Below are 17,480 nucleotides of genomic sequence, written 5' to 3'. Positions count from 1 at the left end.
TGCGAGGGTAAGACGCGGCAAAGATACATACCTTGGCCATCATGAGCATAGGCATCACGGGAGTTGCGGCGGCCGCTCTCTTCTCATGTTGCTGCCTGATGGTTGCACTTCCAGCTAGCGCTGCCGCGGCCAGGGGTGCCGTCAGTGGACCGCGGTACAACGCCGTCTTCAACTTCGGCGACTCGGCTTCCGACACCGGCAACACATGCACTGATGGCCGGCCGGGGCCTGCCGGCGTGGTGGGCATTTTCACCCGGCTGCCCTACGGTGTCACCTATTTCGGGAAGCCCACTTGCCGGTGCAGCGATGGCCGGGTCGACATCGACTTCCTGGGTAAATGTGCAGTGTCCAAAAAATTCAGATCTGACTGGGCTTCGAAAACCTGGAATTGCCCATTTTTTACGAGGGCATCCCGTGAACTTCTTGCGAAAATGCCATAACACCGACATACTTGAAGTGATTGCAGCGCAAGCGTTCGGGCTGCCGTTCGTCCCGCCATCCAAGGCGCACCGCGAGGACTTCAAGCAAGGCGCGAACATGGCCATCATCGGCGGCACCGTACTTGACTACACCAACTCCAGCCTCAAGTTCAGTGCCTACGACGGCTCCATGAACACCCAGATCGACAATTTCCAACAATTGTTGCCTTCAATCTGTGGAGCACAGCAGAGTAATTAAACACTGATCACCAGCTGGTTCTAATATTAGACCATTTGATCAATTGATTTGCACACGCGCGAATATTTTTCTTCGGTGCCATAGCTAAAGTTTACTAATATGTATGACTGTATATACAGATTGCGAGGAATATTTGGCGAAGTCCCTGTTTGTGTTTCAGATGGGGGAGAATGACTACAGCATTCAGCTGGTGAATGGATCCACGGTAGATGAGGCCAGCAAGAACATACCCAGAATAGTTAACACCATCATATACGGTGTAGAGGTAACCACAAATCTTTATAGTTCTCCCTCTGTTTGCAAAGGCTTGTCATTTTTTACCTGAACATACGTACCAACAAAATAATTAGTTTGGTCAAGTTGGACCAACCTACCTTATAAAAGTGACGATATCTCAAGCAAGAAGTTCAAAAAAGCGATTTCTCAAGCACGAGAAGTACAACTGCTATTTTGGGAAATCATGCCTCGTAGATGGATAAGTGACAAATACATGAACAAATAAAGTGGTCAAGCCATGCAGTTTGTATCCTAACATATGCTCTAAACATGCAGGAATTAATCAAACTCGGCGCAGTTGACATTGTGGTGTCAAACATTGCTCCGATGGGATGCTTTCCATTGTACCTGAACATGTTCGAGAGCTCCAACAAAAGTGACTATGACAAGTACGGGTGCTTGAGAAACCATAATGCCTTGTTCAATAGGCACAATTCTTTCCTTCGGAGTAGCCTCTCAAAGCTTCAAATGAAGCATCCACACACAAGGATCATGTATGCCGACCCTGCGAGTCACATCTACCAAATAGTGCAAGATCCCAGAAAATTCGGTGAGTCTCGGCAAGCATGTTAGCGATGCCTCGCAAAATGAGCAGCCAATGATTCTTTCTTCTAAAGAATAATTATTAGTTGGGAGCGTTGACATTCGCTCAGGAATAAATGAGTAACCGACCAAATTCAATAATTCAAACATCACTAGGCTCAAGATTAGGAACAAAATTTTAACGTTTCAGTGTTGCCAAAATATTTATGTCTCAGTATACAAATCAGTATCACTAGAATTAAATCAGGCCAATTTTTTCTTGAGTTTCAGTTAAATTCAAATGTGATTTCAGTGGTTTGAGCAAATTAAAAACCAATATTGGCGTTCTTTCGTTTGCTCTTTCTGTTGTTGCAAAGATTTGAACTGAGAAAATAACATTGTGAACCCTAGATGTCACCTAATTATGGTTAGACTGATTCCATTGTGCAGGCTTTGAGACCGCCCTCATGAGCTGTTGCGGAAAGAGCGGTGCACCGTACAGATTCGATCTGTTCACCATGTGCGGGATGGATGGCTCGAGTGTTTGCCATGACCCGGGGAGCCACCTCCTCTGGGATGGTATGCACCTGAGCGACACCGCTAACGGACGGATCGCAGAGGGCTGGCTCAGCGGCCCGTACTGCCACCCACCGATTCTGCAGTGAAGCTCCGAGCTAAATGGCTGCATATGAGGTTATGAACACACAAACAGACTTCTGGGAAACTGCATGCATGTGTTGTGTGTACTTCCTTTCTGGGAATATCCTATGTACCGAAATTACAAAATACTCCCTCCGTCCCATAATGTGTAGTGTCAAAACACGACTTACATCATGGGACGGAGTAGTAATATTGAAGCATGCTGTTTTCCGGTGCTGATTAATGTGGTTGATGCAAGCTACATACACGAGTGGACGCGGTCCATGTGTTTGGCTGATTCGCTCGGCTTTGTCGGTTGTGAAAGAGTGAACAAGTCAGAGTAAAAAAGACTAGTGCGCACATATTTGACTTACATGGTGTTATGTGCAAATACCCCAGTGCGAATCAACATTCTCACCCAGCTACATGCATCTCAGCATCTGTAAAAATAGAGTTGTATTCATACGACTCTAATTATTGTAATAACTAACAAATAAATACTTGGATAAGAGTTGTATCCAACTATTCATCATGTGATTCTAATTTGAGTAAGAGTATCTTCACAACTATGATTTGCAGCCACCAGAAAGTGTTGACAAGTCGGGCTGACTGGTCGCATTCCTGTCAGAGCTTCCAACCGGCCATTTTAGTAACTAGTTACACCGTACCCCAAACATGGTGGTTTTGCGCAAAAGAGAAATAGCGATGGTCGTGTATAATCAGGTTTCCGAAAGTGGCGACTTTTTGTAATTTACATGTAATAATTGTTTCATGAGTCTAGAATATAGGAATCTATAACATCCTAAGAGAAGACACTCGAAAGAAGCTGCTTGTAACATCATATAATTACCGTGTAATAGGGTTAGGTGGCTTCTACAGAATACTAGGTGCTAAATCTGCTTCTTTGTTTGTAGAGAATATTAATCAAGTTGCTAGAGGTGACGAAACCAGTACCTGATGTGAAGTTGTAAATTGTTAGTAATTAATTCTGAAATAAATGGTATCCAAACACATACTCCCTCCGATCCAAATTAATTGACGCAACCTTCTGTACAATGTATAGTGTGCATTGTATAGATGCTGCGTCAACTAATTCAGATCGGAGGGACTACATACCTGATAGGTAGGGATGCAAGCAAGCTGTGAAGCCCACATAAAAGTACATAAAAAGTTAATCCTATGTTAATCTAAAAAAATAACACTAGGTTGACTTTTGCTACACTTACATGTGGGTTTATGCAGGCTCCCGCTTGCATCCCCAACTGATAGGTTCAAACTGCATGGATGCTTGAACCGGCAGTTACTATTCCTTTTTTTTCATGTTCGTCGTTCCCATGAGCAGCGGGCGCATCATGTGCAAAGCTTTTCATTGGTAGTGGTGAACTTTACACAGATTGGTATCAGATTCAGAACCCTTAAACACCCCATTTGACAGTGTTGTGTGACTCATGATTACCAGTTTTCATTAATCCTGTTCCACAGCTTGTTTCTTCTCTCAAGTGCCTTAGTGTTGGTGGAATATAAGCAGGCTCCCTTGGGTACTTTATGTCCTTCATTCTACAGCAAAACCGAAAGCTTGAAGTCAGTGAGTGAAACAAAGGTAATTCTCCTGTCCAAGCAAAATAAAATGGTGAAAACAAGGAGCCCTCTTGTTTTATTTAGCCTACCTTATTAAAAGGCACGATACTAGAAGCATATCTTCCGTTGGCTGACCATAATAAACCAACTGGGAGTCTGGGACTGGTAGTGTCACACTATACAGATTTAGAGTATATTGTCATGTTTAAAAGACAAAACTATTCAGAAAAGAAGGGCACGCATAACGACACCGTTCGATGGTACAGTGTTCAATTTTTACCACTTTCCAGAAGCTGACAAAGTTTATCATCATGACACCGTTGGACGGCACAGTGTCCAAATTTTTTTAGAGTAATCTGACTTTTCTTTTTTGCTTATGGTTCCTGTTCCATTTCCCTTGAAAAGGGCCCACCAATCAATGTTACCACATACTATTTTCAGCTTAATGAGTAGGCAGTGCTTTGCCCAGTTTCTTGGACGAAAAAGAAGGAATTACGTCAATAGAGACCAATAGAGGTGCTAGCTGGGATCAATGTCTGTCAGGTGTTAACTGAGACCAGGGTGCAAGACAACTTTAATCAGTTGGCAAATATCTAATCGTGATCTTCTAACAAAATGTCTTAACTTGATAACAGCAAAAACCATTCATCTAACCTAAGTAACACATGTGCTAGTACCTAGTCAAGGATTTATGAACAACTTGCCTTCACTTGGTAGGATCTGAAAAAAAGAATCAAATAGTTGCTCACTTCAATCGCTGAGTCTTTTCTCCTCGCAAAGACCCCTTATGAGCGATGAGTAGGTGATTGCATCTGGAATCACACGTGTTTTCAACATTTTCCGGTTCAGTTCAAACGCAGAATCTGTATCACCAATCTCTCAGTAAAGTGCGCCAGATGGCATTCCCCTATAAAAAAATACACTTTGAAGAAGCTCCTTATAACGTCATGCAATTATTAATATTATGTAGTAGGTTTAGGTGGCCTTCTACAGAAGACTAGGTGCTAAATTAAATCTGCCACTTTGTAGAGGATACTATTCAAGTTGCTAGAGGTGTTAAGATTGGACGCACCACTACACAGTTTTGGGCGGCCATGCTTCTCCATCCTCATGAACAGTGGGCTCGAGCTCTGGATCTTTTGTTTTCTACTTTTGCTATGCGAGCTCTGGATCTTTGATTGATTGTAGGCAGCTCGGATTGTTGCGAAAGAGAACACGTGTGGTTCAGACAGGCCATGTGCCTCTATACATGGCAAGTTGGCAACAGTAACTCACTCGAGCCTCTCTTCTTCTTCCAGGATCCAAAATTATCTCGTTCTCTCTTCTCTTGTGCCACTACCTAACAACCACACACCTTTGCTTCTCCTTGTCATCTTTAATTTTGTGTGTTTATTGTACATATCCTAACATAGAGATAGTGGGCCTGCCACCGGAGGGGAATTTTTGGTCTATGGGGACATATGCACCCTATATGGAAAAAAAATTAGTAATTCAACAAAAAGTCAAAAATTCCTGAAAATATTTTTGAAATAAACTTGACCTTCTATTGTACTCATGAGAAATAAAATCCACAAATAATATATCCTTTTGACTTCTTTTCAAAAAAGACAAATTTTTGGCTAAAATAGTGTGAATAGTGACCTATAATAGCAAATAATTTTTGTCTTTTTTGCTGTGAGGTCAACTTTTGTTTTTTTTTTCGTCGAGATTTATATATCAGTGCAAAAGTAAGTCAAGTGTTTTGTCAAAATAGTTCTTACCTATTTTGACTTTTTATTAAAATATTAAAAAAATCCCCATATAGGGTGCATATACAACCAGGAACCGAAGTGTATTTCCCGCCTGCCACCTGCATGTATACGAGTTAAAGAGGGAAGCATGTGGCCTCTACTGTATATCTGTGCAAGCAACAGCATTGATGCCTTTGCATATTTTTCTGCGATACTAGATCCCAATTAATCTTGCATGTGCACCCATGACGCTGTTAATTGTCAAGATATGGCTCACTCAACCTCTACACATGTTGAAACAACATCCACGGCTCCACGCCTTAAACTTATCCTAATGTCTGAAAGTTGGATAGGCTGGCCCTTACGTAAGGACTATATATAACCCCCAATTATCATGAAATACAAGATGCTCATTGAATGATAAGAAATCATATGGTTTGTGAGAAAGAATCACAACCATGCTTCACTAATTTTCTCGATAGATCACCAAAAGTTGTATGAACATACCAATTAGGGGCAACAAGATTGGCAATGATCTTGTGTGCCCACATTATAGACGGTCAGATGGGTAGATCATCAGAGGCTTTGTTGGTTGATACAGGGATAAATTAAATGCACATCTCTCTATCAGGTTCAATGCGAGCTAGCTGCAGAGACCATGAAGCCATGGCACCCGCAAGTGCTATATATACACGGCAGTACGTGAGGGTGAGACACAGCAAAGATCAAGTACCTTGGCCATCATGAGCATAGGCATTGCCCGAGTTGCAGCGACCGCTCTCTTTTCATGCTGCTGCCTGATGGTTGCACTTCCAGCTACTGCTGCTGCGGCCAGATCAGGTGGCAGCAGTGGACCGCTGTACAACGCCATCTTCAACTTCGGCGATTCGGGGTCCGACGCCGGTAACTTATGTGTTGATGGCCGGCCGGGGCCTGCAGGCCTGTTGGGCATTTTCACCCGTCTCCCCTACGGTGTCACCTATTTTGGGAAGCCCACTTGCCGGTGCAGCGATGGCCGGGTTAACATCGACTTCCTGGGTAAAAATGCAGTGTCCAAACATTTCTGATCTGACTGGCTTCAAATGCCTTCAATCTGTGGAACACAGCAGCGTAATTAAGCACTGAGCTCGTTCTAATATATTCAATCATTTGATCGACTGATTTACGCACGCGAGAATATTTTCTTTGGTGCCATAACTAAAGTTTACTAACTTAAATATGTGCCTATATATAGGTTGCAAGATGTATTTGGCCAAATCCCTGTTTGTGTTTCAGTTGGGGGAGAATGACTACAGCATCCAGCTGGTCAATGGATCCACAGTAGACGAGGCCAGCAAGAACATACCCAGAATAGTGAACACCATCATATCTGGTGTGGAGGTAACTGCAAAGTTTTATAGTTCTCCCTCTGTTTGCAGGCTTGTCGTTTTTTACCTGAACATGCATACCAAGTTACCAACGAAATAATTAGTTAGGTTCAGTTGGACCGAAGTACCCTACAACAGTAACAATATCTCAAGCACGAGAAGTACAACTATTTTGGAAACCATGCCTCACAGATGGAAAAGTGACAAATAAATGAACAAATAAAGTGGCCAAGCCATGCAGTTTGTATCCTAACATATGCTCTAAACATGCAGAAATTAATGACACTCGGCGCAGTTGACATTGTGGTGTCAGACATCGCTCCGATGGGTTGCTTTCCATTTTACCTGAGCATGTTCGAGAGCTCCAACAAAAGTGACTATGACAAGTACGGGTGCCTGAGAAACCACAACGCGTTGTTCAAAAGGCACAACTCTTTCCTCCAGAGCAGCCTCCCAAAGCTTCAAAAGAAGCATCCACGCACACGGATCATGTATGCCGACCTGGCAAGCCACATCTACCAAATAGTGCAAGATCCCAGAAAATTCGGTGAGTCTCAGCAACCATGTTAGCAATGCCTTGCGAAATGAGCAACCGGTGATTCTTTCTTTCAAAAGAACAATTATTAGTAGGGAATTCACTCAGGAATAATTGAGCAACCGGCCAAATTTAACGATTCAAACATCACTAGGCTCAAGAATAGGAACAAAATTTCAACGTTTCAGTGTTACTAAAATATTTATGTTTCAGTAAAAAAAATCAATATCACTTGAATTTGGTCCAGGTTTTAAAGGAAATCAGGCCAGTTTTTTCTTGAGTTTCAGTTAAATTCAAATGTAATTTCAGTAGTTTGACAAATTAAAAAACCAATATCGGTGTTCTCTTTTTTTTTTTTTTGCTCTTCCTGTTGTTGCTACAATGCGAACTGAGAAAATGAAATTGTGAACCCTAAATGTCACCTAAATATGGTTAGACTGATTTCGGTATGCAGGCTTTGAGACCGCCCTCATGAGCTGTTGCGGAAAGGCCGGTGCACCGCATAGATTTGATCCATTCAACTTGTGCGGGATGAATGGCTCAAGCGTTTGCCATGACCCAGGGAGCCACCTCCTCTGGGATGGTATGCACCTGAGCGACACCGCTAACAGACGGATCGCCGAGGGCTGGCTCAGCGGCCCGTACTGCCACCCACCAATTCTGCAGTGAAGGTCCTTGCTAAATGGGTGCATATACAGACACAAACAGACTTCTGGGGACTGCATGCATATGTTGTGCGTACTTCCTTTGTGGGAATATCCTATGTACCGAAATTACAAAACAATATTGAAACATGCTGTTTTCTGGTGCTGATTAATGTGGTTGATGCAAGCTACATACACGCATGCAAGTGGACACGGGGCATCAGATTCCCAAGTGCGTCCCAACACCACAAATTTTGTCCATGTGTTCGGCTGATTCGCTCGGCTTTGTCGGTTGTGAAATAGTGAACGGGTCAGAGTAAAAGAGACTAGTGCGCACATACTTGACTTACATGGTGTTATGTGCAAATACCCCGATGTAAATCAACATTCTCACCGTCAAGAAGGAATACTTGGATAATAGTTGTATCCAACTATTCATCATGTGATTCTAATATCTGAGTAGGAGAATCTTCACAACTACTTCCTCTGTCCCATAATGTAAGACATTTTGTTAACTAGTTACACCATGCCTCAAACATGGTGGTTTCACGCAAAAGAGAAATAGCGATAGTCATATGAAACAAGGTTTCCAGAAGTGGTGCCTTTTTGTAATTTACTGATGTAATAATTATTATATGGGTCTAGAATATAGGAATCTATAACGTCCTAAGAAAAGACACGCTCCTTGTATCATCGTATAATTACTATGGAATAGGGTTAGGTGGCTTCTTCAGAAGCTAACTAGGTGCTAAATCTGCTTCTTTGTAGAGAATAAAAATCAAGTCACTAGAGGTGACAAAAATACTACTTGATGTGAAGTTGTAAATCATTAGTAAGTAATTCTGAAATAAATGGTATTCAAACACATACATACATACCTGATAGGTAAAGATGTAAGCAAGCCGTGAAGCCCACATACAAGTATATCAAAAGTCAATTCTATGTTAATCTAAAAAAATACACTAGGTTGACTTTTACTACACTTAGGCCTTGTTTGGTACTAGGGTTTTTGAGGGGATTGTTGCTGATAATCCCCACAGGGATTGGGTGAAACCCCAACCTTCACCCAATCCCTTCAAATCCCCATTTATCCCCAATCCACTAGGTAGGGGTAGTGTATTGGGTATTGAGAAAAATGCACTACAGTTTGGGGATTTGTGGGGAAATGTGGGGATGAAACATGTCAAATACACTAGAACCAAACGGTGTTTTGGGATATGTGGGGATTTAGGGGTTTGACTGGGATAATCCCCACCAATTCCCTAAAATACACTAGTACCAAACAAGGCCTTACATGTGGGCTTATGCAGGCTCCCGCTTGCATCCCTAACTGATAGGTTCAAACTGCATGCATACTTGAACCAGCAGTTACTATCCCTTTTTCTTCGTGCTCCTCATTCCCATGAGCAGCGAGCACATCATGTGCAAAGCTTTTTCATTGGTAGCGGTAGAGATTACACAAAATGGTATTAGAAACCTTCAACGCCCCATTTGACAGTGTTGTATGACTCATGATTGCCAGTTTTCATTATCCCTGTTCCACAGTTCGTGTTTTCTCTCAAGTGCCTTGGTGTTGGTGGAACATAAGCAGCTCCCTTGAGCACTTATGTTCTTCAATCTGCAGCAAAACCAAAAAGTTGGAAGTCGGTGAGTGAAACCAAGGTAATTTTTCTAATAATAAAACAAGGAAACACACAACCAGCACATACAAACAATGGCACATTCCTTTCTTTATCAAGATTAGCTCTTGTCCAAGTAAAATAAAATGGTGAAAACAAGGAGCCATCTTGTTTTATTTAGCCTATCATAGTAAAAGATACAATACTAGAAGCATATTTTCCGTTGGCTGCCCATAATAAACCAACTGGGAGTGTGGGACTGGCAGTGTCACAGTATACAGATTTAGAGTATATTGTTACGTTTAAAAGGCCAACTATTCAGAAAAGAAGGGCACGCATAATCAAAACACAAGTGATATGGTCAAGAGCTCTTCTAGCAATTTTTCATTGTTATTAAGTCAGGATAATTTGATATATTGCTCAAAGGGGCTAAACAACTGGTAGGTCATCAAGGATAGCACTTGCTGCAAAGAGAAAGGCACCCAAAAAATGGCATCATTCATTGAACACAACATGACTTTAGTTTCATATAATCTCCTTTCATCATGCTAGCAAGTCTAACTCACCAGAGTTTAGTAGATTCTGCAGGTCAGATTTCCTTAGTCATATGAAGTTCATAACTATAACCTAGCTCAACAATGAAAAACAAAACAAAAGGAGCAACTGAATGTAGATTAGTTTAAGTCATTGCCCATGTAGACATTTGTCTCAAGAGTCAAGACCAATATACAAGGGCAGTTGGCACATTAAAACTTGTCACGAAGTTGAGTTAAGAATAAGACGATATCCAGTGCCTCCTTACAAAACTTGGGCAAAATACAAATAGGAATTTTAGATGAATATAGATAGAAGAGCTTCCAAACGACCCCCCTTGGCAGGATGATTTGCCTGAGGCGACAAACAAGGACTAACACCGCAAACAGAGCAGAACCCTGCTGTGCTGCGTGTCATCGTGGAACGCCCGGAAGGAACACAACCACAAAATATTCAGACATAAAAGGCTCACTTTCCAGGAGGTGGCCTCCCTCACTCATGATGCCATCGGCAGGTGAATCCTCATGACACCGTTGGACAGCATATTGTCCAAATTTCTTGGAGTAATCTGACATATTTTTGTTTATGGTTCCTGTTCCATTTCCCATTAAAACAGGCCCCCACCATCAATTGTGACCACGCACTATTTTTATCTTAAGTAGGCGGTGCTCTTGCCCAGTTTCTTGGAAAAATAAAAAATAAAAGAATTATGTCAATAGACCAATAGAGGTGCTAGCTGGGATCAATGTGTCAAGTGTTAACCGAGACCAGGGTACAAGACAACTTTAATCAGTTCGCAAATATCTAATCGTGATCTTCCAGTGTCCTAAACAAGGACATAATCTCATAATAGCTTAACTTGATAACAGCAATAACCATTCTTCTGACCTAAGCATTAGAGGTGCTAGTACCTAGTTAAGGATTTATGAACAACTTGTATTCACATGATAGGATCTGAAAAAATAATAAATCAAATACTTGCTCACTTCACATCATCCTGTGGCATGAAGAAGAAACTTCATCCTTTCTAACCCTTCAATGGAGTATCGGCATTAACAACGCTCAGCGAGGCATGAGCCAAGAAGTGCTCCAAAGAGATTTATAGTCATCAGTTAATTCAGTGCTCCACAAATACAACAAGGTTCCTACATACCACAATTCACCCTGAGCTTGGAAGTAGCCCATCCCTTGTCATGCCACGGAGGACATCAACCACAGCGTCCACGTTACCTTCGTTCCGATTGAGATCAATAAGGGCCTTCGATGTTTCTGCATCTGCTAGCGAACAGCAATTCAGCAACTCCTGAATCACGGTATCTGCTTCAACAGTCATCCCCTCTTCAAATAGGCCCCTAACCAATGAAATAGTGCTTGTTGAATTAGGAGGAAAACCACACTGCAGCATTTTCTTATGGAAGTTGAGAGCCTTCAGAACATTTCCTCCCCGACAATGCCCATGAATGAGTACAGCATACACTGAACCATCCAGCTTCCAACCTCTGTCCAACATTGACTGGTAAACTTTGTCGGCTTCATTCATCAAGCCTTTCATGGAAAATCCCTTAAGAAGAGCCACCACACTCTTGAACTCAGCTTTCCTGCAACAACGCATCAGAGCCTCATATTTAATATTGTCTGGAACAGGGTCTTCGTAGTACAGCTTGAAGAGTAACCGTTGTGCTTCCTTTGTACGTGCTGACTTGCTAAGCCCATCTATAAGCACACTGTATGTCACAACATCAGGGAGAACTCCTTTCTTTATCATCTCATCGTGCAGAGAAAGAGCTTTCTCAACATCCCACTCCTTGCAATGGCCATCAATCAGTATTGTATAAGTAAATTCATCAGGCTGTAGGCCAAGTTGAAGCATCTTCTCAAAGAGTTCACATGCATCACTGAGTCTTTTCTCCTCGCAAAGACCCCTTATGAGCGATGAGTAGGTGATTGCATCTGGAATCACGCCTTTTTTCAGCATTTTCCGGTTCAATTCAAATGCAGAATCTGTATCACCAATCTTACAGTACCCACTGAGAATTGTACTATATGTCACGACGTCAGGCTTCACTCCTTTAGCCTCCATTTCATCGACCAACTCCCTCGCTTCGTCCATTCTTCCTAACTTGCAGTAACCATTGATAAGCGCATTGTAGCACACTACTGAAGGCTTGATCCTGCATTCCCTCATCTCCTTCAGTGCGAGCAATGCGTCATCCAAGAACCCGTTCTTGCAGAACCCGTCTATCAGTGCTGTGAAAGCGATCTCATTCATCCGGAGGCCCCTCTCCTTCATCTGCCCCACCAGGGCCACTGCCCGCTCCAAGTTCCCAGCCCTGCACATCGCATGGATAAGCGACGTAAACGTCACAACATCTGGTGCAACCCCTTTCTGAGACATCTCTGAGAACACCGTCAGCGCCTCATGCAGGCAGCCTGCCTTGCAGTACCCACTCACCAAGGTGTTATAACTGACCCCATCGGGGGCCAACCCCTCCCTCGCCATTCCGTCGAACACCTTGCGCGCGTCCTCCATCCTCCCCGCCTTGCACATCCCGTTCACCACCGTGTTGAAGGTCACCAGGCTCGGCCTCACCCCGGCCTCCCGCATCGCGGCGACGAGCCTCTCCGCGCCGCCCACGTCCCCGGCCCTGCAGAACGCGGCGACGAGCGTGTTGTAGGTGACGGCGTTGGGCGCGCACCCCGCGGCGCGCATGTCGCCGTCCACGACGGCCGCGAGCGCCTCCTCGCGGCGGCCGCGGGCGCAGAGCGCGCGGACGAGGATGTTGTAGGTGTACACGTTGGGGGCCACGCCGGCGCGGAGCATGGAGCCCTCGAGGAAGCGCCGCGCGGAGGCGAGCGAGGCGTCGGAGAGCGCGAGGAGCACGGCGTTGTAGGCGGGGAGGGAGGGCGCGTAGCCCGCCGACCTGGCGAACGCGAGCGCCGCGGCGGCGAGGGACGGGGAGGGGAGGGAGGCGTAGGCCCTGATGAGCGCGTCGAAGGGCCGCGGCGGCGGCGGGGAAGGGAGGAGGCGGAGCGCGGAGAGCAGCGCGAGGAGGAGCGGCAGCGGCGGGAAGGAGGCCGCGAGGCGGGAGGCGGCCTGGGGCGAGAGCGGGAGGTGGCGCCGGCGGAGCGGGGGCGGGAGGGGCGGCGTGCGCGGGGTCGGGTTGAGGAGCGCCGCGAGGTGCGCATGCTGCACCGGGTGCTGGTGGAGGCTGCCGGACGCGCCCGCCGCTTGCCGCGCGGCCGCCATGCTCAGGTGCGAGGCGGCGGCGCACGGGCCTGTGGCATTTGGGTCAGCTGGGAGTGCCGACTTGGTGGGACCCGGTGGTCAGCTGGCCACTGAGGCACTGACCCAACGGCCGCCGGCCAAATTCACCGTTTTGACCTTAACGCTGGGCCAAATCTCTCACGATTTGGTTGGTTGGAATTATGTATTTTGATGGCATTTTTAATGTGAGCCCTGACCCTAGTTTTTCTTCCAAGTCCATGCTGAATTATTGAAACTGTGGTTTGTGATGTGTACTAACCCTTAGGTTTTGTCAAATATTAGTGATTTGTGACGTGGATGACCTAGGGTTAGAGTTAGGATTTGTATGAGATGGATTCACGGCGAAAGAAACCGATTGTTACATAAAAGTCACTGGTCGGGAATAGAGAATACCATTGTTTTGTGATCTTAGCCTGGCCCATAAGGTTGTAGCTGGTGGTGGCATGCTTAAGGCGATCAAGCCGAAACCGTCGGTAAATCCTATCTAAAGAAAGGCTTGCGGTTTGAGGACATGCTAGAATACAAGATGTGGTTGCGTGGGAATGTTGTTAAGCACCATAGACATACACCGCTAAATGTTAGAGGCGAGGATGCTCATGGAAAGTCCATGCAAGAATCATGACAAATGGATGGTGGAAGATATCAAGTTGTCATGCCATTCGCCAGTGCAAAACGCCAACAACTAATGCACTCAAGACGCATTATCAGCTGGCCTCTGAATTCATCGGATATAAATTGACGACACATGTAGTCGTAGACTCGCCCATTAGGTGAAGTTGATGATTGGTTTGGTGCAAACTCTCTTTGGATATAAAGGTGATGTATGGAAAGGCATAGAAGGACAAGCAAGTCGCCCTTAGAATGGAGTACGCTGGATGGGAAGAATCATACAACCACCTTCCTAGGTTGTTGGGAGTGATGACCTAGAAACCTAGTCACGTATCATGTAGCCGAGAATGATGCTCAAGTGTTTTCGCCATACCTTATGGACGTTCAACCCATGAATCGCGACCTTTAAGCATTGTTGGTCATTTTTGTCATTGCACACACAGTATCTATTCTCTCTCAACCAAATCTAACCCAGACAATCTTCAAAAAGTTAGGGAAAACATAAATTAGGGCCACCAAGCAAAAACAATGCACCTAAAAAAGTAGGTTTTAACCGTAAAAAATTGGAGGAGTTTTTTCGACTATTCAATTTTTTTTAAGGAGTTGAAGGAAAATCCATAAGCTAGGAAGGGATTCGGTGGAGGAGGATAGAGTATTATGGGACGGAGGGAGTATTTTAAAAAAAATCAAGCATTTGAATTTTTTTTGAACAAGTACTTTAAAAATGTTAAATGTATATAAAAAATGTTGACCTTCAATTTATTAACATATATTTTAAAAATGTTAATCAAGCATTTGAAAAATGCTATATGTGTATAGAGAAAATGTTGACCATGTATTGAATTTTTTAATCTTGTATTGTATTAAAAAAAGTTAATTAAACATTTAAAAAAATGTATATAAAATATGTTGATTGTGTATTAAAAAATAGTTAATCTTGCATTTGAAAAAAAAGTTCATCAAGCATTTCAGAAATGTCAAATGTGTATAAAAAAATGTTGACCATGCATAACAAAAATGTTAATGTTGTGTTTGATAAATTTTAATGAAGCATTTGAAAATGTTAAAATTTTACATAAAAAATATTTTGACCATTTATTAAAAAATCTTGTATTTAAAAATGTTAACCAAACATTTGAAAAATATTTAAAACATGTATAGAAAAAATGTTGACCAATTCATAAACCGAGAAAGAAACAAAGAAAAAAAAGAAAATCAATGAAAACCAAGAAAGAAACAAAAGAAAACGAAGAAAGAAAACCGAAAAAAGGAAAGCAAAAAACCAAATAAAAACCAAGAAAGAAACAACGAAAGACAAAGAAAAAAGAAAGAAAAGAAAAACCAATGAAAATCATGAAAAAGCAAAAAAACAAAGATGAAAAAAACATAAGACGAAAAAACCGTTGAAGAAATAGAGAAACCGTAAGAAAAAATAAAACAAAAAATACCTCAAAGAAACCAATACATCAACCACCACGAGCGATCTTCTCGATCGAAATCAGCGAACGGAAGGAACATATGAAAAACAGACGGTAGCAGGGTGAAAATGCTTCGGGCTAGACCCCGGAGGAACACTCGCCATAAGCGAGATATAGCACTTGTATTCATTTTGTGCTATGCTAAAAACTTGCCCAAGTATTTTTTTTAGGGTTTTTCTTTTTGAGTTGTTTTTTTTTCTTAGGGTTTAGGGTGATTCTGGCCGACGCCGCGTGTCGCGTCATAAAACGGGGGGTTTCCGTTCGGGCTCTCTCCTCCTCCTCCTCTGTAGATGGACTGCTCTGATCTAGTGGATGTGTGGCATAAACCGAGTGCACTCTGGGTAAACGGTGTACATATGATGAAGGAAATCAAGCAGATGGTCGAAGCTTTTCAGGGTTTCAAACTTCTTTGGATTCGTCGTGAAGCAAATGGGGCGGTGCACCTATGTGCTAAAATAAGCTCTTAGCATTTCTTATTTTTACATGCTTTCATGTAATTCCAGAGAACCGTTCAATCAGATTGTAATCTCTCAGTTTAATAAAGCGATGGATTAATGTAAAAAATGGCAACAAAGGCTAGAAGACCGATTCCTGATAAATGGCTCTCTTACCGAACGTCGTACGACATTGATGTTGTTCAGATTGTCCCCTTTACATAAAAATGGTGGATCCTGAAAACAACTATTATTCACATCCTTCCTAGTTAAAAAGACAATAGTTGAACAATATAGACAATTACCTCCCCTTTCTCGATGGCCCATCCACAATGTATGATCGTACTCGACCCCAAGTTTAGGGTATCGATAATTTTCTGCCGTCCTACACAATACATTAATATTCTCATTACTAAGTTTGAACTTACGCATACATGCAAATTATACAAGTCTAAATGCCAAACATGTCGATTTATGCTCATTATTTAAAAACTGTAAGAACCCTATACCACTTCCATACATCAATATATGCTATTAATATGACACATAATAAAAAAAAGAATTCCTATGTACAAATACATTGGAACAAACAAAGATACTATCACTAGTTCAAAAAAAACATATAGCTATACTTTGTTTTATCACATCTATACATATATGCTATCACACACATGCTAGTCCATACATCAATACATTTGAACAAGCTAGCATGCCACATTTCTCTGTAGAAGACATACATCCATACATCAATAAACTCATATACAAAGTCAAACAAGCCATACATACTACACAATATATTTCATCCGTGCATCCATCTATAAAGCCATACATTCATGCTTGCTTTAAGCCACACATTCATGTATAAAGTCATACACATCCATACACCAATACACACAAATTCTCCAATAACTTCTTTCTAAAGCCATGAACACAAGACACCATATACATGAGCACACAAAAAATCTCTTCTATCTCAACCAAATACAACACACACAATTTTCAAAAAGTTAGGAAAAACACAAACTAGCGTTCCACCAAGCGTGCAAAAATGCACCTAAAATGGCAGGTTTTAACATAGAAAATTGAAGAGTCGGAGGAGAACCCTCATGCACCATGGAAGATCTCAGATCCACGAGTTTTGAAGGAGAAAACCTGCGATTTGATAGGGATTTGGAAGAGGAGGAGAGATGAGCAACATCCCTATTTTTCCCCACGGTTAGAAACCCCATGGAGGCCGCGAATGGGCCGGGCACCACCCGCAACCCCGCTGAGCACTTACATATCCGGCACGCAACACCACTTACCCTCACGTTTCATGCAACGTCACAGACGTGTCCACTTCGCCTTCGCCACATCGGTCGATCGGCGGCAACTTGGCTTGGGGGTGGGCGAGGTAGTAGCGTCGAGGACCTCAGCGCTGCACTATATAGGTGCTCGGTCAGGGTAATTTCGTGTAATTTTTTGATGAAGGGGTTCATTTTGTGCTATGCTAAACTTGCCCAAGGTCATCTTAAAAGAAAAACTTGCCCAAGGCCTCTTTTTTTTTAGGGTTTAGGGAGGTTCTTGCCGACG

At 43.0% G+C, this 17,480-nt stretch overlaps 3 protein-coding genes across 4 annotated transcripts; 2 read left to right on the top strand and 1 right to left on the bottom strand.

Moving 5' to 3' along the window:
* LOC123168630 (GDSL esterase/lipase At5g45910-like) lies at positions 1 to 2,658 on the top strand. 2 transcript variants are annotated; one of them, XM_044586509.1, is made up of 5 exons: positions 1 to 333; positions 467 to 670; positions 798 to 943; positions 1,231 to 1,504; positions 1,927 to 2,658. In XM_044586509.1, the coding sequence occupies exons 1-5, from the start codon at positions 42 to 44 to the stop codon at positions 2,139 to 2,141; spliced, it is 1,131 nt and encodes a 376-aa protein (XP_044442444.1). In that variant the 5' UTR covers positions 1 to 41; the 3' UTR covers positions 2,142 to 2,658. The 2 variants fall into 2 exon arrangements, with proteins under 2 accessions (XP_044442444.1, XP_044442445.1); XM_044586510.1 differs by having other exon boundaries at positions 1,909 to 2,123.
* A 3,832-nt stretch (positions 2,659 to 6,490) lies between these two features.
* On the top strand, positions 6,491 to 8,342 carry LOC123170816 (GDSL esterase/lipase At1g28580-like; the record flags this gene model as incomplete). Its single annotated transcript, XM_044588562.1, has 4 exons — positions 6,491 to 6,533; positions 6,658 to 6,803; positions 7,064 to 7,337; positions 7,780 to 8,342. Coding segments are annotated over 4 exons (678 nt in total), but the record flags the coding sequence as incomplete, so codon positions are not given.
* A 464-nt stretch (positions 8,343 to 8,806) lies between these two features.
* Positions 8,807 to 13,490, bottom strand: LOC123167312 (pentatricopeptide repeat-containing protein At5g39710). The gene is made up of 2 exons (XM_044585160.1): positions 11,276 to 13,490; positions 8,807 to 9,587 (listed from the first exon to the last, which is right to left on the bottom strand). Exon 1 carries the CDS (start codon positions 13,367 to 13,369, stop codon positions 11,282 to 11,284), a length of 2,088 nt encoding a protein of 695 aa, XP_044441095.1. The 5' UTR covers positions 13,370 to 13,490; the 3' UTR covers positions 8,807 to 9,587; positions 11,276 to 11,281.
* Between the last annotated feature and the right edge of the window lie 3,990 nt (positions 13,491 to 17,480).

This window comes from Triticum aestivum, chromosome 7D (genome assembly GCF_018294505.1).
Source record: "Triticum aestivum cultivar Chinese Spring chromosome 7D, IWGSC CS RefSeq v2.1, whole genome shotgun sequence".
Lineage (NCBI taxonomy): Eukaryota > Viridiplantae > Streptophyta > Magnoliopsida > Poales > Poaceae > Triticum > Triticum aestivum.
The sequence above is the reverse complement of the archived record's forward strand: the minus strand, read 5'-3'. Positions and strand labels throughout refer to the sequence as shown.